At 38.6% G+C, this 24,162-nt stretch overlaps 1 protein-coding gene across 3 annotated transcripts in view; it reads right to left on the bottom strand.

Moving 5' to 3' along the window:
• Positions 1 to 24,162, bottom strand: part of FAM120A (family with sequence similarity 120 member A) — a 53,684-nt gene that overhangs the window by 25,511 nt on the left and 4,011 nt on the right. For 2 of the 3 annotated variants that reach the window (XM_082768391.1, XM_082768393.1), the window contains exons 2-9: positions 22,020 to 22,266; positions 17,306 to 17,388; positions 8,199 to 8,327; positions 7,628 to 7,724; positions 6,451 to 6,551; positions 5,877 to 6,160; positions 4,385 to 4,472; positions 1,552 to 1,776 (exon numbers count right to left, since the gene is read on the bottom strand). In XM_082768391.1, coding sequence (XP_082624517.1) covers positions 1,552 to 1,776; positions 4,385 to 4,472; positions 5,877 to 6,160; positions 6,451 to 6,551; positions 7,628 to 7,724; positions 8,199 to 8,327; positions 17,306 to 17,388; positions 22,020 to 22,266 — 1,254 coding nt within the window. The remainder of the gene's footprint in view (positions 1 to 1,551; positions 1,777 to 4,384; positions 4,473 to 5,876; positions 6,161 to 6,450; positions 6,552 to 7,627; positions 7,725 to 8,198; positions 8,328 to 17,305; positions 17,389 to 22,019; positions 22,267 to 24,162) is intronic. The other variant, XM_082768392.1, reaches the window with a different exon arrangement.

A 24,162-nucleotide genomic window follows, 5' to 3' on the forward strand; every position in this document is an offset into this window, starting at 1 on the left:
ATTTTCCCCTTGTATTTAGGGGAAAACAGAAGATTTTATGAATCAGTGGCAAGACTAACAAAAAAAACAAACAGGGGCGTTTAATTCCTTCGCTGCATTGCACCCCACAGCCTTTATATTCAACACTGACAAGAAGCAAGCATACTTTTGCTACTTGAATTATAAAAATGTTTTAAACTGTCCCAGTAGTGAATACAGTAGGTGACACCTTGGAGTGATTACGTTACAATATAGCTAGGTTAATTCAGTCAACACTAAGCTAGGTATAAAGAACATCTGAAAGATTTGTCTCTGTATGTAACAGCAACAAAATCTGGGGCATTTTTGTGTACCAATTAAGTATCAAGTAGTATTTAAGTGTATAAAGAATATATGATTATGCAAACTAAGAAACAGATGGTTTCAATGGCATCAATGGTCTTCATAGGCCTTTTGTTTCCTCTCCACTTTCGTTTGGTAAACGTGGTAAGTACAAGAACGTGACAGCTATACAAAATATGGTGCAATAAACACGTGGGATTTAGGAACTCCAAACCCTGATGCAGAAAAGTCTATTTTTAAGCATTTCAAATCCCAGCCTATTGTCCTTATCATCCTGAAATGGATTTTTAAGACTAATACAAATGACCAGGAACGTGGACAACACCATTTTGCTACATGCTGTACAAATATGTACACTGAATGGGCTTGATGAACAAAAACCAGCACCAAGTGTTTTGAAGACTTCAGTGGACAAGAATTAGTTGTCTAGCTCTGGGATGCATATGTTTGCACTTAGAAAGAACAATGAAGCGTGAATTCATGTCTTTTGAAACTTGATTAAATTGAGCACAGTGCAGGAACACCACTGCTTACTTCTGCAAGAAGCTCACGCACTGCTTTTCAAGCTGTCCTTACGTGGCTATTGAGGTAGATCTGATTATTTTGTTTTTTTAACTAAAGATAGAGCAGAAAGTGGCCTATGCTGTGTGAAAATGCTTGTAGCTTCCCTGGCACATTAAGGCTAGTGCATAAAACAAGCAAATCAATGGTCAAAATTCATATCATCATCAAGTTCATCTATAATTGCATTTCATGATTCTATAAGAGGTATTTCTTATAGCTCCTATGTTTCTGTCAGGGGTAGCTACCAGGGATGGGAGGGATCAAATTGTGAGGGAAAATAATCTAAGTATTTTTTTGAACACTTAAAACAGAAGACTTGGCAGAGACACCACAGTACACATGCTGGAGTTTTTAGATGAAAACAGGCAAATTAAGTATTTTATATATCTGTGTGTAGATATATATAAACAAAATATTCAGAAAAATGAGCTATTTTTTAAGTAAACACTTCTAATAACAGTCAACTCATATTTACTGGAACAATATACCAGCCCAGATCAGTGGTTAGAAAGCAGGAGGAAATAAACTGCTGGAAGCACTAAGAATGGACCAAAACTCAAAACATCAGAAAGGATGTAAAATTATGATATTCTTGTCCAGAAACGTAAGTGCAATCACCTTTACAAAAATGATTTTTTTATAGCACGTAATTGTAAAATGTCATACCTTGGTTAGGACATGAAAGATGTAGGGATACATTAACCCCTTCTTGTGCCTGTGTTCTGCCACTCTTAATACTTCAGGTGCTACTGGAGGTAATGGAGGAGTAGTAATATCCATGTGGTTTCTGGTGGGCATTGACAACAGGCATGGGATTTGTGGATTACTGGTTTGATTCCCTTTGACATCAGCTGCCTGACTTCCTGAAGAAGCACTAGAGGAACCTTCTGCCTACAACAGAACATACAAAATAAAGTGCTTTTGGAAGTGTACAGAAACATACCAGACGATCAGCCAAGAGGAACTGCAATTTCCTTCTTCACTCACAGTGAAAATAGTAAATCTTCACGTCATGATGTGTCAGTAAGCAGAATATACTACCCAACATCGACTAAAAGATTTTCAGAGAAGGTAAACTTACAGCCATTGCTTGCTAGCAGAAGACAATTACTGAAAAGGTATTATGTTAAAGCTTCAACTTATTAACAGCAACAAGTAATTATTATTTTCTTTTTTAATTGCACAATACAAAAGAGTGAATGACGACCTCTTAATGAAATGTGGATGACCTCATAATGATTTCCAAAATTCTACCCAACTACATGTTTTAACTGACACAAAGACTGTCATATATATTTAGACTTTCATTAACACAACCCTCCACTGTATTTCTAAATGAAGCAGGAAAGACTACATAGTGCAATTTAAATGCATTAAAAATATAGTGTCTGAACTCAAAAGCCTTAAGTGTTATTTTTTTTTAAACATAAAATTACTCTGAGAAGAAGAATGTAAGAGAAAATGGTAACATTTTCTGACTGCAAGATTAAAATGGCATTTAGTTCCACTTCTTGAAATTTAGTTCACAGGCTTAGAGCAAAAACATGACACATAAAAACGTACTGTAAACCTACCAGTGAATAAGCCTTTTGTAAGCATTTGTGTTATAGCTTTCACAGATACTACCAAAAAAAAGGGTTCTTTCCTAAAAATCCTTGCCTACAAAACTGAATTTAAAGTCAGTAATGTTGGAACATAAAGAGAAGTTTACAAGACTGCCCATTACTAGGGACACATAGGGAGGAAGACAAAAAAAAAACAAAAACCAAATCTGAAATATACGAATGTTTTCTTCATTTGCACTACCCAGGTTCTTCCTGAATCTTTTACAGTGGTATTCAAACACCTAAACCGAGGAACTACTGCAGTAAAGTATTATTTATTTATTTTTTAGTACTATGCAGTCATGCAAGTGAGATGAGCACACCTTTGTCACATATAATCCCACACTACACAACTCCAAGGCAGGAATTTTGATAGGCAAGTCAACAGGGTAAGAAGTGCCGATTGGTGCTGTCTGATCTATGCTAGGTTTTCAGCACTTCAAATTACCTGAGAAAATCACGTAGCTCATTTCAAAGTTGAAACCTTTAGGAAATATTTCTTCTAATTGTTTTATATAAGCCTCTTCAGGAAGTAAGTGAATCTACAAAACGTACTCATACTTCTCCCTGTTGTGCTCAAGAGATACAACTGTCTTCTGCTAAGGAAGGCTAAAGAAGTGGCTTGACATTCAAAAATAACAGTATGCACGTAGAACTCAAAGCATTTACACCTTAAACTGGATGCACTCGAGCTGTACTGCAGGCATGCATCTCCTGCAAAGTTTAATCACTGCTTATACAGCTCTAATTCCGCATGTCCCAGGACAGGCAGGCAGGGGTGCACCGCAGCATGTCCCACCCGCCTGTGACCCAGCTGCAGGGGAAGCATCACCACCACTGGCTCCCCTGGGAGGGCATGGGGCTGTGCAGCACACACAGGGCTTCACACATGGCCAATAGTACAGACAAGAAAGGAATGCAATAGGTCACATTAGCATTTGCATACGGTGACTAATCCACAGGCAGATACAGTTATCATGCGGGGCGTAGTCTGCAAAAATAATAACCACTGATGGATGAAATCATCAGCATGATATTTTAAGCACCAAGCCAAAGTTTACTGGAATTCCTATGCCAAAGGTACAGGGAAAATGTTCTTCTGTTTTTCTGCAGCATAAGTAACTCATGATTTTTTATTTTTTTTTGACAAAAGACTAATAGCTAGCTCCATCACGAAAATGCTGAGGTATCACATGCAAATGATTCAAACACTAAACATGGTTCACACTCGGAAAACGGACTGTCATGCTCTTAATTTGACAATGGTTTTATATCTTCAAGAAATTTAATAGGATAACGTTAAGTCTTTAACAAGGGCTTAATTATTCCATCCTTACTTAGTAAGGTAGCAATACATTGTAGCTGTTCCCATGGAGCTACCTGAATATGTATTATGTGAAAATCATACCAAGTGGTTGTGAAGGACTTTTCCTCCTCAGCTGAGCTTTAATACACCTATAACAGTCCGTGGCTAATGCTGCAATGTTGCATTAGAGCTGTTCTCACTACACTGTAGCTTACATGACATGGATCCTGTACCCATGGACTGTGTCCCATGCAGAATCCTTAGTAAAAAAATAAAAATAATGCACTGCTGTAGATGTGGGTAGCAATATACATGGATGAGACTGTTAGCTAAGGGGTAAACATGTTTCTCTTTTTTATCTAGCATTTTCTAAAACAGCCTATTTAATTTTTATTTTTATGCCTATTCTACAATATTCATTGGAAATCTTACTATATTTTAAAGACACTGCTTTGAAATTCACAAAAAAAGTGTAAAAATTTATGTTAAATCCCACAGATCAATTTTGAAAATTCTACTCACAAGTTTGCTATAAAGATTTAGCACAAAATAATACACTGCAATTAACGTTTGAAACTTAACAAATTACCTTTGTTTGGTCTCCCAGGTCTCCACGTGTTTGACTTTCTGACTGGGTTCCTGTTTTTTCCCAGCCTATTTTGTTCCCACTGACATGGCTGAAGGACAACATAAAAAACATAGTATTAAAGTGCTGCTTAAGGTATGATGTGATAAATCCTCACCAACTGTTAATGGGTCTACTGGTCAGAGAGGACTTCAGGGGATTCTATGTATTAGAAATGTTAATTTGTAGGAGTCTTGAAGACTTAGATAACCATGTTTATTCATTAATACTATGTCAATATTTAGATCATATTTAAAAGCTATAAGGAATCCTTTACAATGACTAAATAATGTTCATGCAAGAAAAATTCTCGATTGAGCTTTAAATATTTGTCACTATGCCAATTTCTCTCAGATAGATGAAGACTACTTCTACAAACAGCAAAGCTATCTAAACTTCCGTTTCTAAATTAATTCAAAACTTACTGCATACAATGCAATAGACAGTCAGATGAAAAAAACGAATACTTTAATATGATATATTATAAATTATATATTATGATATATAAAATAGACTGCATCAGAAGAACAAGTACAAGCTACCATGCATAACTGCAGATACATTCAGAGTTTAATATGATGTAGAAGCGTATTTCGTAGAATCACAGAATACTTCGGGTTAGAAAAGATCTCTAAGCTCATCTAGTTCAACCTTTATTTATACTATTACACACAAATTCAAACTTCTAGAAGCAATCACAGGCCTTCTAAAGACACAGGTTTTGATTCTCACATCGTAATCCACTACTCCTAACAAGATGAAGGTAAACACAAACCGCCACCGTTCAAATTTCCTTTTTGTAGGTCAGTAAGCAGTAATTACAAGGAAGTCTGCACAACTTTATTGCCAAGGACAGACATATGATCTACTGGAAGTCAGAAATACTTCTGCAGTAAACAAGGCACATTAGTAGAAGAGAACAAGAACAATTTCACTGCACCTTTGTTCTATACATAGCCTGTCAATGAGGGCTCTTAGGTCACTGCCTTAAATTTTAAGTTTCTGATGTCCACATCAAGTTTCTCTGCTAAACCACATTATCCCAAAATTTTACAAGCACAAACACTACAAATTCAGTGAAGTTTCATAGTTTTTAGCTACTGAAGTGTTACTGAGTTGTACTTTGATGTAGGAATATTTCCTTTATACAAAAAAAAGAACAGGAAGGTTTTATGACATTTACCAAAATCTCACTCTTTCCTTCTTTCAATAAAGCATAAGGGCAGAAGTGGAAAAATATCCAATATTATTTGGTTTTGGATTTCTGCTCATTAAGAAACAAGGCGACTAGAGTGAACCATGAATATATTTGCAGTCAGTGACCCAAGACTATATTGTGTAGGTCTATCATATCACTAATAAGCAGATTTCTTTACTTTCAGGATACTAAATGATTATGAAAATAAATTTATTTTAGGAGAAGCTGAGTAAGAAAGCATCCTCATGAAAAACTTACTTCACTGCACCTCCATTGCCTTCATCATTGTCAGAGGAGGATGATGTAGAAGAGGCAGGAAAATAGGTTGAATCCACATGGTTAGGGCTCCCACTCTGAGCTGGATTTATTGGAGAAGATCGTTCATACAATGGTGTATGTTTTCCTTCATGAGGAATGTTACTGTAGTTGTTCTGCTCAGAAAGACTTTTTCCACCTGTTTCCAAGGTGATGGCTGGCTCAGAGAGACTGTATGGGTATGGACCCTGACCTTGGGCACCACCCTGATTGGACATCTGCTGGGCCTAAAATCAAGCAATCTTTCTTAAATGAAGGTAACAAAACGACTTTTCTTTTAAAACTGAATATATTATTTAACCAAGCGGCACATTTCAGCTGTACACATTAAATCTCAGCTGTCACAGACATTCACAAAAATTGCTCTACCAGAGTCTACAGCATCTTTATAGCTCCAGAGTAAAATGCAGTCAGTGAACGCCCATACTAAAAGTTGCATATACCTTTCCCACCTAGATTCTAATTCAAGAAGCACAGTAGGTTTCTCCCAAGGAGAAGGAAGGAGGGCTACACTTACCACAGGTTTTGCTTGTAGTGAGGTCTGTGGAATGTTAAGTATCTGAGAAGGAACATATGGTGGCACTATCCCAGGCATTCCAAACTGATTTGGTCTGGCTGCTGCATTGCAAGTGGGAAGGAGGGGAAATAGAAAACCACTTATGAAAAATGCTCACTATTTATTTGACACAAATTTTACCTTTTTTATCCTTTTGCTTCTATGGTTTATCTTTTCTTGTTCTGTTAGCGTTACTGTTTTCCAGTATGCCTTAAGTTAGTTTTATTCATTTTTGCCTTTTAATAAAAATAGCTTGTGAAGTCTATTTTACTTGCCTCACCTTTTCTCAATTGTTTTTCTCTCATTGCCGTACACTTCTATTCTACCTGGGAATCAAAGGAAACTTAAAAGAAAAAAGCCCAAGAGAGGTGATAAGCAAGAAGCTGACAAAAACGATGTCACAGAGACACACAGTGCTAGCACTTTCTATCATTTGAGTATCTGACTTAGAGTAGACTTAAAAATCTTTTTGTTGTAGCTCTTGGAACGAAAAACAAACGAACAAAAACCAATTAAATAAAAAGAATAAAAAATATATTAGCATACCAGTATGGTAACTGAAAGTCATTGGAAAATTTCAGCTCAAGTTACGTTTCAGTGTTAGAAATGAGGGACATGTATTAGGTGCTATGATCATATGATTAGTTTGTACATCTTGTGAGTAATCTGCAACACCAGATCAATTAGTGGCTGCAATTTAAGCACGTATGTTATAACATCAGAAAAATCAAAGACCATGAAAAGAGTTCTAAAATACATCAGGTAAATCAAGCAAGAAGTAAGAATGTTTTGTGGAAAAGAAGCTGTCTTCATGACTAGAACCAGACACAGCTTTCACTCGTTTTCAGCACTATACTCACAAGCAACATAATGCTTAGAACTGATTCAGCAATAGCTAAGAGGAAAATCAGTCCACATTACTATTCTCCTTTTGGGGAAAGAACACAGCCCCTGTGAATACTCTGTGAACTTTGTGAAAAATCTTTTTTGGAAGCATGGTATTCAAGTGTTAATTGCCAGAGAATAAATATGTTTTAAAAGACCCCGTTAATAATAATTTAGGGTTATTAAAATAATAATTTAGGGTTATGCCGGGTTTTGTTTAAACTTAAGAGTCTTTTATTTTTTAATTACTTACCTAGGTAATGTGGTGGATGAAATGGCATAGGTTTATTAGTTGCTGAATAATAAGCAACTGCTCTCTTAAATCGAGTAACTTTGTCATCTGTTCTAGACTAAAATAAATAAATAAAAGAAATATCCATCAAGATCAAATCCAGGCATGTCATCTATATGTCAGCACAGCACTGCAGAGCAGTTAACTTATATCACATACAGTATTAACACCCATGGAGCCATGAGGACTATACCTCCACACCCTCACAAGGAACATCATGTCAACCCCTGCAAGGATAAAGCTTTAAAATTATCCTCATGTACCACTGATTCTCAATGACAGTACACAAAGCTAGACTACAAAACCCCTGTGGTTATCACAAATTTAACTTTAAAGCACTGGGAATAAGTGCAGCATTTCTGCTTTCCAAAAGACTGGAAAATTACACTAGGGTACCTACGACACTGCATATACCAACAGATTCCTATATCAACTGATACAAAGCACTGCTTTTATTGAATGCAATTCTTCAACACAAGTCTAGAGCACAAGTGCACAACTGTTTAAAAAAATATTTTTTTCCATACTTTACCTGTGAATGCTGAAAAACATCTTTTGCTATGGCATCCAAATCAGTGGTGTCCTGAATGTTACGGACGTAGTCAGCTACGGCTTTGATTACTACGTCACAAGGTGGTAAAACTAACTGGTGAGCACGTACCTGTGAAAACACACACATACGTTACTCAGAGATAACAGGGCAGTCCAAGATACTTCAGTTACACTGCAAAGAATTAACACAATTGTTTATTGAAAATATATTCAACAAATTCTATGTTGACAGATTTAAGGATCTAAATATTTTGGGGATTTTCACCTTGTTTTCAGAACTTCACTTTAAGCAATGACTCGTATATTACATCTACAGTACATATATGTATGTATGCATGTACGTATGTATGGGAAACCTCACCTCTGTGTAAATATTTGTTGATTAAGTGAAGTATCTGGTCCAACAACAAACACGGTCAATGACGCTAATTATTTTACTGCTTTCCAGTTAGACACCTCCACATTAGATAAAGGATTTTCTAGAAGATACATCCATTTGGTATATATGCCAGATTTTTTTTTTTATTAATATTTTTATTTTTTTTTATATATTGACACAGTTTATATTCTGAATGTAAAGTGGTGTCAGAATTACTGAAAGAGATCCAATGGGGACAGAAAGATCTCTGTGCACAAGAAACAGAAACACAGGGGAAGATTTGAAAAACAAACACAGAAAATGAATATCTCAAAGAAACTTACTCTCAAGATCCTACAGGTTTTGGTCTGCAAATTATTATTTGAAGATAATGCATAGTTAAATAACTAGTGTTTTCAAACTCTGCATATTTCATTATAGTATGCTATATTCACACACCTTCATATTATAAGGAGCATTTTAGGCAAGAAAATATTGTTTATTTCTTTCATATTATACAAAAAGAGGTATAAATTTCTCTCATTACTATGTGAGCATATTTACTTTCTCTTCCAAGCAGTTCAATATCAACACGGTTATATGCCCGGTTACTCTTTTTACAGACACACAGGATGTTCTTCAGAAGATAATTTCATTGATAAAGTAGTTTCAACGCTCCGGCATTAAAATAATTGATGTTTCACCCTCTGATGTCAGATGCATCTGACCTCCCATACTAACTGACTATTCTGAATGTATGAGAAACATGTGCTTTAAAGGCATGCTACAAGTTCCCCTCAAGTTTATGACCCAAGTCCATCCAGACCATAGATTTTTCTCTACCGAGTCTGCAGTACAGTCTACTCAAGATCTTAGGAAAATACTGAATTCCCATTGATTTACTGGTCACCAACTGGGGCCACGGGCTTGACAAGATACAGATCACTTTGGACTCTGTAGTAAAAGACCTCTGTAGAAAGAAGAAAGAGCTGGAAGAACTTTGTGAGATGACTTCCAAGGTCCCTACAGATGCAGCTCCCACAGCTCAGCAGCTGACAACTGCTCTGCTGTACCAGGCTCTGCTGCTGTACTAGGAAGTTTTTCACTCAGTTCTTTGGCCTAAACTCTTCCCGTTTTCTTATGAAGAAAGGAAGAGAACCAGATATTTCTGGAAAACCTGGCCTTCCATCTAAACACTGTCAACAGGTTCCTCCTATACCTACAGTCCTGAAAATAAACCAAGGATTATTCAACATATTGTGACGGGAATTACCTCTCGTACATGCACTACACAATCCTGCTTGTACTAAAGGAAGTGCAGGTCAAGCAAGCATCATGAACCACTGCAAAATGAAAAGTTGTGTAGTTGTGCTGCTAGCTGGGTCTCCAGAGCTACCCACCCCCGGGCAGGTGGTTCCCCTCCCTCCATGCTGCACAGAGCGCACGCGCACACGGGCAGAAAAGAGGCCTCCAACTACATGGCCTACATTTCTGAGAATGCCTCAGGAACTTGATAAAAATTCTGTCTGGATCCTTGGTACAATTCTGGAGCACCCCATTAGTAGCTATACGGGCAGCCAGATTTTCAACTTTCACCTGCCAATTTGCTAAATTCAGAGATAAAAGATTTGAGAAGTTGTAATTACTGTTTAAGAGTTCTAGACTTTAGATATGAGAAAAGGTGAAAAATCCTTGTTTGTGTTCCACACAGAGTTACCATACTGTATTAAAAAAATACTGCAATCCAGCCTCGTCAGAAACATTTATGCAATACTCTTATTAACACTTAATTAGATTTATATTTGCAATTTAGAGTCTGTACGACAAGCCCTTTTTTTTTTTTATATGCAGTCCACCACATCACTTTCTCTCCGCTGCCTGTATTTGATCCACTTACTGTGCAATTTCTTAGACAGCCTTCTTAATATTTAGACCATGGAAATTTTGCCCAGATTCACATTTTTATTAATTTCCTTCTCCCCGTATCTACTTTTCGGAAGTGTCAGGATATTCATTCTGCATCTGGCCATTCTCTACCGGAAATGAGCTTCTCATTTTATGAGACTGAATAAAGAAGAATTTAGTTTAGTGTAGTAAGTGGCACAGCGATTATTTTTTATTTCAGACAGTAAATTTAAATTTTCCGTAGCGTGCAATCCGAATGTACAGAACAATCCTAAATATAGATTACATTCATATGTAAGCTTGCACTCACAAATATTGATGAATTTTGCTCCAATCTGCTAGCAGAAGACAGCTTTTCTCCTCACTGGTAATCTAAGTCGTCTTACGAACACCAACCATTTTATTTGTGAGTGTAATTATTACACATCTCTAAAGCAGCTGAATCATAACATGGCTGTGTCATGTTCGATGTGCTCTCTGCAGAGCACCTTGGAGAAACCCTGCCTTACTGCCTAAGCGTTTCTGCAATGTCTGCTTGAAAATTCAGTGGATGAAAAGCACGAGCAGCATATCATCAGGCTTATGTAATTTCCAAGATAGTAATATTTAATAAACGTTAAGCAGTTACCATCAAGAGATGATATCACGACACTCTAGCACTAATATTCAGCTCAGACCCTGGAAGCACAAAGCTCAAGCGAGACATGTTACGGGCTTACTATGCATATCACCACCAATTTAGCTCCTTTTAAACCAACAGCCTGAAGACCTCACTGGCGCATATTGCTAACTTCTGAAGTGAGACCATCTTAAAGTACGTATTGCAGATTTAGAGACACTTCAGACATCTGGATTTTATTCTCTTTTATTCTGTTTCAGAAGACATCTAGTCCGTATGTGAGAACACCCTCAAAAATAAAAATGTCATGACCTATACAGAAGCCAAAAACAAAAAAGAGGAGAAATAAGATATACTCTCCTGCTACTGAAGAGGAAAAAATTTCTATTCATTTCGGAATGTTCTAGAAGTCTAAAATTGTACATTTTGCACTGAATCATAAATGTTTCTAATGCTGTGTGCATTAAGATACATAGGAAGTCTTCAGTGTTAGATAAGGGAAAAACATTAAGACTTAACAGTAAAATTTACAGAAAAACTGTTAATGATTCAAATGTGCTGTTAGCTGCACTCAAAGCATTTCAGAACAAAATTAGAATCATATCTTGATTTTTTTTTGTTTCCTTCCTAGAAGCCAGTTTTACCTTAACCTCTTCAGAAGAATTTCTGAGAATATTTTGAAAAACAAATTTTGACAAGTCAAACATGGAGGTAGATCACACTCTTTGAGGGAATCATGTTAGAAAACACATGACATCTGACAACTGCATTTTCCTAGTTGTAAAAGGACGACTTTAATTTCATGAAGGACCACTGACAAGAATCAGAAGTGACCTATTAATGCACTTTGGCAAGATTAAGTGGGGAAAGGAAATTAATTTTACGAAGGTATTTGTCAAAACAAGAGGCAGAGAGCAACATTACAAGCCTTGAAGCTAAGAGATTAAAAAAAAAAAAAAAAAAGCCTTGGTTTTGATGAAATAAACTTGCAAAAATGCTTTATCAAAAGAGAATAGGCTCACATATGTGCAACTCTACCAGATTAGCAGGATACTGTAAGAAGAACCTAAGCTACACTTGGAAAAAACTCCCCCATTCTGGGACAACTACGGTTACCCACCACCGCCAGGAAGAGAAGCCTTTAAAAGCTAATCAACACAAGTACCAGCATTTACTGTTGTGCCTGCTAGAAACAGATAATCAATTTCATTTTATTTTCAAAACATTAAAAAAGAAACGGCAAATGTTCAATTATAGGGAGGTGACACATAGGGAACATTTTTTTTTATTGGTGAGAGAAAAGGCTGAAGATACAAGGACCATTACAAGTTATCTGGGTTTTGTTATTTTTGTCTAGTAATTTCTGGTAGAGCTCCCACCCAAACAGTTTGCCTCTTATCTCTGCCTTTGAAGGTTAAATACATTTAATCTTACAGGCTTGTAGTGTATCTGATCTAACAACAACCTTTCCAAAGAGGCAAGAAGTTCACTGGATGCCTTAAAATCCTCTCAAATGAGAAGCTCAGCTTTTCCCTTAAGATCGGGTTATTCACTTAGAAATTCTCTCTCCCCCCTCCTCCCTTCATACTGGTTGGAAAATTTCTTTCTACGTTCCTATGTCAGGGTGGCAACGGAGAACAATGCACACAGTGCGGAGATAATTTGTGAACAATTTATATGCATAGGACTGGGAGAAAAGTCAAACCTAAATCGAGGAACCAGAAGATGCCAAAAAGAATAGGGGAGAGCACAAACACAAGCTGAAGAGCTGATACAGGCAGACCTCACACGAGACAATCCGCCTGACAACTGTGCACACTGCCATGAACTTGAGGGCTGGGCTGCCATCCAGAAAGACCTAGACGACCTGGAGGAATGAGCCAGCAGGAACCTTAAGAAATCCAGCAACTACAAAAGCAAGCCTTGCACCTGGCTGCTATACAGGCTGGAGATGTGCCAAGGAAGACTGGGGCTCTCGGTAGACGGCAAGCTGAGCGGGATCCAGCAGGGTGCCCTGACAGCAGAGGAGGCCAGCTGTGCCCAGGGCCACAGAAGCACAGCCAGCAGACTGAGGGATGTGATGACTTCTGCTCCTCAGAGCTCATTAAATCACCCCCAGAACACTGCATCCAGCTTTGGGCTCCCAAAGCCCAAACAATACAAGACAGATGTCAATAAAGTTGAGCAAGTTCAGCTGAAGGCCATCAGGACTGTCAAGGAGTTGGAACAGTAGCTCTATGAGAAGGGGCTGAAGGAACAGAGCTTGCTCAGCCTAGCAATGACAAGGCTCTGAGATCACCTAACAGCAGCCTTTCGATGCCTGTGAGAAGGTTATCCAAAGCACAGAGCCAGGCTCCTCGCTGCTGTGCATCGTGGAACAAGAGACAAAAGGCATAGACTAAAATAAGATGGGTTCAGCCCATGTGCAAGGAAAAACATCTTTACCTCAAGGACTGTCAAGGCATGGAGAAGGCTGCCCAGACAGGTTGTGCAATCACCAGCCAGCCTCAGAGGTTTTCCAGACTAGTTTAGGTAAAGCCCTGAGCAATGCGTTCTGACCTCACGTTGACCATGTTTTGAGCAGGAGGTTGGGCTAGATGACCTGAAATCCTTTCCAACCTGAATCACCCTATGATAGCCCGTAGCATCCAGCAGGAGAGCACTTACCTGAAGCACATTTTAAGAGTAGCACCTGAGCAGCAGCACACTGTCTAAGATTAGTCTCCCTCTGGCAGACTCCCTCTCAGGTCAGTGGAGAAAGACAAGAACTTCCCAGAGCAATTCACAGAAGCAGCCCGACCTGCACATTTTGAACTGACTTCTGGAAGCATCTCTTCCTGTCCCTCTACCAAGATGAAGCAGCCAAGATTAGGTAGCTAATTTTGCCAGGTAAAAACAGATGTGATACATTGTAATGGTGGACATATGGAGACCTTGCCAAAGAGTTCAGCAAATTCAACCCTTCAAATCCACACTAACAGGAAGATAATCCATCACAAATGAAGGCATCAATCTCACAGTTTCCCTGCATATTTTTCTCTTTCCAAAAATCTGAGGTTGTGTTAAGACTTGTTTCTAAGGTTACCTTTCCCTTGTGTATGAAGCGTTTGCATTTCTTTGGTGCTATGTCCTCCCAAATCAACACCAACTCATCTAGAGATGAGAAAGTCCCCTCCTAATTCAGTTCTGATGCAAAAAAGGCATTGATCTTGAAGCTCCTTCCTGTAGCAGGCTTTCCAGAATGCGAACCGAATTGTTTCTGTAGACCTCTTAAAATAAATCCTGAAGCACACAAATAAAATGCAGTATAATGGTACTTCCCATAGTAGGACTAGCAGCCAAATTCTCTCAGGAATTTTAACATCTCACCTCCTGTTTCAACTTCTGATCTTAGTGGTCATTTCATTTAGATTTGTCCACAGAATTTCACAGTTTTGCTGAGCTGATGATTGGTGCTGGTGCCTTCTGCAGGCACCACATTTTACCCTGCACGTAAGATGCTGTCAGGACAGTTCGGTTCATTTCCTTCTAGATGTGAAGGACAGACTTTTTCTTCAGATTTCCATTTCCTTTCCTTTCAATTTCTACTCAGCTGTTCCTAGATGAATGGTCCATTCTCATGTCCCTCTTTTAAAGAGTGACAGTTTATTCAGTTCTGCTTTTTTTTCACCTCAACAACTTGATCCTTGAGCAGACATGCTGGTTTTCTACTAGCAAAGACTGGTAATTTCTTACTCTAAGCCACATTTCTTAACTGGTGAACTAGCAAATCTTCTCTTACAGGAAGAGTAACCATTTTGCTACACCATAATAAAAGACTGAGAAAAAATGCAGAAAATACATTGTACATTATCTGTCATAGATTTCACTGAGAAGCTGTGAACCAAGCCACTAGGAACCAAATTTGTTAGCTATCTACTGCCTTAGATATGAAAGATTGAAGTCTTTATGCAATTAGAAAAGTTTTCTATATCCTGAATGAATTGAATGAGGTGTAGAATGATTTCTGTGTTCCTAGGCACCAAAAACAATCAGCACTAAATTTAAATAGATGCAACAATGCAGAGTTTCAAGTATAGCCCACAACTCCCCTTGCCCTGCTTCCCAACTTTTACATTAGCTTCTGATATTTTGTTATTTTTTTCAAACTGCCCTGAAACTACTTTTTGCCCTCTAACTTACAGCTAACCAACTTCTCTCAACTTCTTTAAGTATTCATGAAGTTTACAAGGGGTATTTCTTTCTGTACATCTACAACTAACAGTCTCTACAGAGCAATTTTTAATGACACCATTGACATGTCAAAACAAATAAAACTGAGCTAATGAGCTACTGAAACAAGTTATGATTTCAAACCATAAGCACAGCTGAAACTGAAGCTAAAAAATGAAGTTGTTCCCTGACTGGCAACTAATGAAGATTGGTTTCCTGTAGACTTGTGTCCTTTCTGCTGCAGCCCAGCTTCCTTCTCTCCCTTTTGACACCATTATCAGCCAGGAGACATAAATGCTGCGGTTAGTTTGAGGCTATGTACTTAACAATTGGCCAGCCTGCTGCTGTGAAATGAAATAAATTGTGTGTTGTGCTAGCCTTTTCCCTCAGTAAGGGCACTAATTCGGGTCTTTTTCACCGATAATAGTGTATCAGCTTTCACAGAGCCTGTAACAGCCAAATGGGAACTACTTTCAAATCTGATTAACATTGGTCAACAGATTAAATAAAGGGAGGACTGCCCAAGTCAGCCCAATGATCTCTAAGAAAGTAAGTTTAATTTCCTTAGGATGCCAGGTAAAGAGCCAATTGGTGCTTTCACTGAAAAAGTAAATGCAGAAGCAAAGATGACAAATGTCTGATTTTCATTCTAGTCATGTAATTCAGTATATATTTAGAAGATATTTCAAAAGATCTCTACAACCATATTCTGAATTTGCTGTAAGACAAATCTACTCAGTCTAAAACACAGAAAAGTATTCTGCACATCAGAAAGTTTTATCAACCACTTTGAGAGAAGTCGCACATTTTAACCTTACTAGTCAAAAATAAAAAATACAGGCACATTCCTTTAACCTTTCACTTCTTCATCTCAAGTATTACAAGGCAGCAGCAAACACACGTTTATATTGTTTTGTGATTACAACATGCTGACACTTACCTTCCTAAAACAGGAGTGGTAGCAAAATAGTGGATGAGTAACATCAAATTCTCATACCTGCTTGCTAGGCAATTCACATGAAAGCCTTAAAAACACTGCTGAAAATCTTAAATTCTACCTTTAGCAAATTACATTCTTTTTTTTTTTTCTCCCAATGCTTAAGAAACTTTAGGAGTAGCAGGAAAAAAGTCTATTTTTGTTGTAGATACTTGTTGTAGAAAACAGAACACTTTTACAAAATTTACAAAACGTAAATTGATTAGCTATATGGAACACCTTAGGAAAAAAAGGAAAAGGATATGTGTATTGTGGCAGAGAGAAAGAAAGGTCACTATTATTCCATTCTCTAGTGTGTCCAGTTTCCCTTTTATAGCTGTTTGGCAAATGCACAAAGCAAGTGTGATTAAGCAGCAGAACAGACATACTGTAAACTAAGAGCATCAGACACAAGCCACTTGCCTCAAAAAAAAAAAAAAAAATCTACTGAAGACCACATTGACTTTCTTGTGCAGCCAACTTTGGTATATTTACACTGTAATTCAAGAAGTGCAGATAACTGACAAATTCACACAAACTCAGACCAATAGAAAATAAAAGAATTTGGTAGGAAGACAGCCTGCTAATTATTTTTGACAGTTGAAGAACGTGACTGAACAAAAAATAATCCTAAAAAAAGAAAGTGAGTGTAAAAAGCTACATTCTCTAAGTAAAACACACGCAGAAGCTATTGGGTGGATGGCTCATGGAGCTGAAGGGCACAGAGGGGGATCGCAAGGGCTAAGTTTAGCCTGGTAAGGCTAATCACCCCAGGTATCCTCTGCAGTCAACAGAGGGGCAGGGGCACCAGACAGTGACTGAGAACAAGAGCCCTGCATGGCTGCTCTGACTCCAAAATCTGCACAAGCTATGGCAGGCTATCACAATTCTGAATAAGCTTCCTCTTGCTCTTTATTATACTCACAATACATTTAAAATATTAATCTATTACACTGCTCTGATTAACTGCTATGACTGATTTCACTTTATGCAACTACTAGCAATTAAACTCTGTACCTTAAGTGAAGCTAGTGGATGTTCTGGACCAAGTAAACTCCAATGAAAAGAAGCCAAATCTTCATCAGGTAGAATATGATTACCTAGAATAAAGGCAGAACTTTATTTAAGATGTAGACATTAAAAACATTTCACGCTGATTCCACATGCAGCAAAATCAATATGTAGTCCTCAATTCCCAATAAAGAGTTACCAAAGACAGACTGAACTTGCAGGTACCCTTTTTGTCACTCCAGAAAATCCTAATCAAAATACTGTCCTTACAGCAAAACACACTTCCCTTAGAGAAGCAACAGAGCCAGTCACAACACACGGTGTCTACCTCTGACACGTTTTATGAGGGGATCCTCAACAGCCTTTAGTAGTTGAGGCGTGACAGTGCACGAACATGCTCTGCTGCTCCCCGACAAGCTGGAAAGCCCATCCTGCAGGCCAGCACATGCTGTTACCGATGCACATCAGAGCTGCCGCTGGAATCCGCACTCAGCCCCGCTACACAGCGTGGGTTGAGCACTAAGCCAGCAGGCAGGTTTATCTAACCCTCCGGAATGCTAGGAGCTCTGGTGATACTTAGCAGGTTCCCAGTTCCCGAAGTTTTTCTTCCTGGCCTACCAGGTCAGGAAAGAGCCTGGGCTGGCAACATCAAAGTAATTAGGAACTTATTTAGTTGCTTCAATGAACAAAGATGATAGCTATATTTACCAAGCTGTTCATACCAAAAATAAAATCACTGAAAAGATTGTTTTGTTTTTCAAAGCACATTATGTTCAGGGAAAAAAAACAAAAAACAAAAAACAAAAAACAACAACTTAGTCGAAAACATTTTGAACATTTTAATTCATTGAATACTAATTAATCATCCACTGACAGAGTTTAGTGTTTGTGAATAAAAACTTTATAAAGAGCAAGACAATGTATTACTACCCTTGGTAGGAAACTTGAGGGTATTTTTTTTTTTTTTTTTTTACCAAGTAGCAGATTATCAGTAAATGCAAGGTTCTCATTCAGATCAGTATGTTTACAGGTCAGATGTTGTTGGTTTGTTTTTTTTTTTTTTTTTTTTTTTTTTTGTTTTTTTTTTTTTTTTTTTTTTTTTTGCATTTCAATATTTGGACAAAATCTTGAGCTCCCGCCTAAGTCATAAGGAATATGACGGTGCTGAATCAATCACAACAGTTGCTTATTTTCTTAATACTTTGCTCATAAAATATTTGGCTTTGCTCTTAATGCTCTGCAACATGTGAAAATGAAGAAAGCCGTCCATTGCCTGGTGACTAGTGAATGCCTCCCAGAGAGGGAACTCTTATCCAATCAATATTTCACCTCCAGCTGAGATCTCCAACAGGGAGACATAATCTTTATTCATTAGGAGCTAAACCTGACATTCACATCAGAAAGATTCAACAGGTTTGTATATAACCACCTTCTTACTAATCTAATCAAGGTAAGATTAGACAGTCTTTATAATGCAGGTCTGTAAAAAATCAACTACAGCCAGAGCACTATAAAGTTTTGCGCTAACTAATGGTAACTCCTGCAGATTATCCTAAAATAGTCGGAGCGTCTCTTCCTCCTACCGAAACTTCAATCTTGTTTGGTCTCCATCTGTCATGTCAGTTAATTCCATCCTCTTGAACACACATATATGGCAGTCTGACCATTTGATCAATTCTCACTCTACAGCAAGTTTTGGAATTCAGTATGTTGAAGTGCAGCAGTGTCTTCTATAGTCAGGTAACAGGTGATGCCTGTACTTACCTTAAGTGGTTCTAAAATTTTATTGAGAAACAGAGTAAGACTACATAACTAGACACATTACAAAGTATTGCCACAGTGGGAAAGAGATCAACGTTACATAAGCAACCTCTATTTCTTGACCTGGCTGAACAACCTCAACATATATTGATTTTTTCCATTTTAATGGCTTATTATAGCATATGCCTTAGTATCTAATTGCTTTAAAAAAAAAAAAATAATTGAAGCCACTGCCCTTTCTAAACAGTTCACTGAATTATAGCTCTATACCTCACACTGTGTTTGTTTTTCTACTGCTGAAGCTTTATTTTATTTTTATAGATCATTCTTAAAGTGTTTGAACCAAAATTTACAAAGGAACCTAAATCAGCTCCCAGTTTACATCAGCAGCAATTAGGACAAAACTTTAAGAGCACACTCTTGGAGGGCACAGTATCTTGGCCACGTTTTAACTACCTATGACAAAGATACTCATTACAGTATAAAGCTAGGACTATAAAATCATTTTGTAGGGAAACCTGTAAGAAGGAAAAAACTATAAAGCCAACAAGCTATAGAATATACATAACCATCTCAGAAAGTAATCTTTAAAAATTTGCCTAGTTGGTACAGTCAGAAAAATATTTTGCTGGATACTTAACAACAGAGTCTGTATACCAGAATAAAACTCAATCCCAAAGAACGTGCCATTGAGAATGTTTTATTAATTGACCACTTATGTGTCTTTTCACAAGCCCCTCCTCATTTATTCCAAAAGAAGGTTTTAGCACAGGGAGTTACACTGCTGCACCCAGAACTGAAGAGCAATGCAACAGATTCATATAACTTCTACATCACCAAATACTCAGTTATCCTTTCCCATTGTCATTTTCTTCATTCTACTCAGGAAGTTCAAAAGACCCCCGAAGAGGCCACAGGAACAAAGGCATAATAAACAGTGAAGTCATTCAAACCCTCGTGTATAAAATAAATAAATAAATGTAGTAGATCTGAATAGGCTACCCTGCTTTCAACAAACTGCATGCTACACAGAATTATGTGCCTATATGCATTCAACGTTTCATTAAAACACTAAGTTACTTAAGTCCTTAGGATGTCAAAGTTCAAAACTGTTGCCAGTAAACCAAACAGGATCTGTTTGTTGTGAGCTTATATAACCACTGTTCATATCATCAAATACCTAGATTTCATACTATTCACTAATATAAAAAAAACTCATCACAGTAAAAACTCAAAAGTATCTTCTGTTCTAGCTTTGTCTTTCATAAAGATTTCTCCATTCTGCTTACTCATACTGAATGCACACATAAAAGAAATACAAAAGAATACACAGAGCTAAACATGTAGCTGAACTGTTTTTTTTTTCAACCCCTGTACCAATTTGGAAAAAAAGCTACACCTTTAGGTAATTATTTGAAATTACCTCAGTTTCCTTCTCCTAAAAGCAAACAAATATTTTGTCATGTAAGACACCAGAAGTGAAAATATTCAAGAACTTCTTCCATAACTTTTCAAAACCTTCAACAGCTTTACTAGCATATTTTTCATACCCCATTTCATATCACCCAGCAATGGCTCAACTGGCCATGTAGTTCTACTGCTCTTACAAGGCAAAATAACATCATTAACATGTACTTCACATAAATCCTGTAATGCATATCTGCAACTGTGAAACCGCTTTTCAAACAGTAATTCTTACTCATTGAACTGGCATTCAACAGCTTATTTATAGAATCCAAAACAAAGCCTAGCAATAGTAGTCTGCCACGCAATTTACACAGAGTTTTTTGTTTTAAATTGCAGCTTAGCCAATCATCTGCCATTCTTCCATACAGCCAGGAAAGCAGGTAACCACTCTTGATATGAAAAATCACACGGTAACAAAAAACAACTTCAGCTAGTCAAACACTTGTGGCTTTCTATTGTAAGACCCGTTGGTTCTTTCCATAATGTGGAAGGTATCTGCCTGGACTAGAAACCATTTAATATTAAAGACTATTAAAATATCAGTATGCTAAAGCAGCATAACATTTCCTCTCTCATTCACAGCTTTCAAAGAATCGTGCACCCACACTAAAATACAAAGCCAGCGTGAAAATGAAAAGAAAATCCAGTTTTCTTAATTTTTTGTTCAGTAAGACATGATCCAGAATATGGCTCCTCTGTGCTTATTTACTGAAATCAAAGCTAGAAGACTCCAATAAGTAAGATTTATTTAAGAGAATAAAGTCTATTAGTCATTAACTCCCTCTTCCATCTTAGACCTTGTGACAGCTGTGCTAATACAGTGTGTTGAAATTGCCCCATTTCAGTGGGGATGTGGAACTGATGTTGTTCCAACCTATGCTCCTTAAAGACACAACACCATTTACCATTAGAAGCAGGAGGGCTAAAGAACTATCCAAATGAAGCTAGAGTTAAGATGCTGATCATCCACACCTTCTGTGGAGTTTTACTCGACTATACTACATTTCTGGTGCAGCTGACACAGTCATATTTGTCCAATATTTATCTGAGGGGAAAAATGCCCCTGCAATCCAAAGTCTGCTCCAGAAATACTCTTTCCCAGCCTGAAAAGCGTATTACTAAGATCAGACTTCACATGCCATGTAAGACCAGAACTAGCAGAACCACAGCTGTCCTGAATCCCTACCCCCACCACTGAGAACATTTTGGCAAGGCAGAGCTTTGCAGAATTCTTACTTCCTATTCTTGTTTCTAGACAGCCACAGTCTGCATCACTCACAGGTCTCTACAAATTTGGCATGTCTGACCTCATTAAAAAAAAAGAAAAAAAAAGCATCCAGCCAACCTCAAGACCAGCAGGATTCACTAAAACAAACTGAGAGCTTTGCCTAGATGCTTTGTCAAATTATACACGCATATTTTAAAACATTTAACAGAAACTAAAATTACAAGCCTAACTATTAGCATCAAGTTCTTTTATTACTTCACTTACCTAAAAGAGCAGCAAAAATAGGAAAGCGATTTGGATTCAGGTCCAGTTGCTTGGCAACTTCATGCATTAGGTATTGGCTTGTTGTGAGACTTTTCCCATTACGGCTCAGTTTTAGGGCATGGGCACTGAAATAGTACGGGATGTTGCACAATGCATAATCGGAGTCATATGCAACCAAACCATGGAAACCTTTTTCTCTGCAGAAAGCAATTACTTCTTGATGATGATCCTCAATGCTCTGTGCAACCTATAGTGGAAGACAGAATAATTAGCTACAGTGTTAAATTGCAGCACTGATTTATCACATGTATTATGATACATTAGGTCTTTCCGAAACTACCAATGTGTATTTGAAACACCTGCAGGATATTTATAGCGATTAAAGAATCCGATGACATCGCATGTTCAGACAGGATGCAAGGACTGCTCGGCAGCACAATGCACAGTTCTGGAAGCCTACTCACTGAAGTGGCGTTATGTATCACTAAACTCATCTGAAGTAACTGTTTATTAACAGAAACACTCAAGCTCCAAACATATTACTGCACCGATGTCTGCATTAACTCACGGGGAACAGCCCTAAGGCTGGGGATACTCCAGCAGGTCCACAAGCCGTGGTGCCCCCTTGAAAAGCAACCCCACCACACATCGCTTTTAAAGTTTTACAGCCCTATTCCAGCAGCAACAAAGCAACCCCAGCCAAACTGGGGCAACTTTCTTAACCTTTCCAAGGTCCGCCCTGCCCTCTGAAGCCTAATTGCCTCCTCTTCCCACCTTCGGACCCCCTACAGCCCACATTTCTGCACAGCTGCCTCTGATGCTGCAAGCTGCCTCAGGTTTACAGCCCGAACTGCACCTCTCCGCTCCCATCGCCTAGCAGAGCACATATTTTAGGCTGTGGCCGTCGGATGACTAGAACAGACATGTTCTGCTGGGGGGACACGAGCCAAGCCCTACCGTCGGAGATATAAAGCAAGCCTTTCTTCTCGACACGATCAAAACAAAATGGGCCACCAGGCGAACCCAAGGCCCCGGGTTAGTGCCTCAGCCCCATGCCCCAACTCCTTGCCTCCCAGCCCCACAGGAGCAGCGCCAGCTGGGTGCTCCTCCTGCCCGGCGCGCTTCCCATCGCCCGCTTAGCGAACGCTCGGAAATCCCCGCGTGAGTTTTGCCTCAGTGTAACCCAGCCAGGTACTCCATTTTAACTACAACACACACAGCAAGCGAGCCCAAAATAGCCGCGCACAAAACCATTAGCTTCAGACGCCACGGTATGTATGAATAACGACAGCGTGAGCGCTGCAGCAGCTCCGTGCTTCCTCCGCAGCCACGTCCTACCGAGCACACAGCCCCGCACCTCCACGGCCCCATGAAACGCTCCAGCATCCACCTCCCTCTCAGCAACAGGTTCCCTTCGCCCAACAGCAAGTTTAAAGCGACCCTTCCTCTTCCACCCATGCCTCGCAGGCACCTTCTGGACCTGACGCTGAATCAGGCATCCACTGAGGCTTGGCAAATGCTGCTCTTCCCACATAGCTTTATGAGATGCCCCCGTTTTGGGTGCCCTGAGCACCCACCAGCCCGCCCCTCGCTCAGAGCCACGCTGCCGCCAGGGGAAAAGCGCCCTACCCTCTCCCTGCTCCCCGTGCTACCGCCCTACAGTTCTGAGAAAATGTTACTTCTTTTGAGACGTGCTTGATGGACTGTACCACGGCGCCTTCCAAAGTTAATTTTCTCTGTGAGAAACACAAGAGCTATTCATTTTTCTAATGAATTATACTGTCACCTAGGAAAATGTGTGTGCCTGCTGCACACAGAATAGGAACAGACTGTAAATACCCCAGGAACAATTCGAAGACATCAGATTTATACAGTGACTAACCCGGGGAGGGCAATGCAGCCCTCTCCTCACCTCCAAATCCTTCTATGTTTTAAATTAGGACATTCCCCATAGCTTTTTTTTTTTTGAAGGGTACATAAATTTAAATTATGTACAAAAATTTAAAACAAACACCTTTGCGTGCACGACAGATCCCTGCAAAAACAGAGTACAAACTCTTTTACAGCTCTGTGTGACATGGATGTGCAGGCAACACGAGAGGAAACTCAGCTCCTGGCCAGCTCTGCTCTCCTACAAACTGCT

The sequence above is a fragment of the Aythya marila genome, assembly GCF_965140915.1.
Source record: "Aythya marila genome assembly, chromosome: 10".
NCBI classification, from domain to species: domain Eukaryota; kingdom Metazoa; phylum Chordata; class Aves; order Anseriformes; family Anatidae; genus Aythya; species Aythya marila.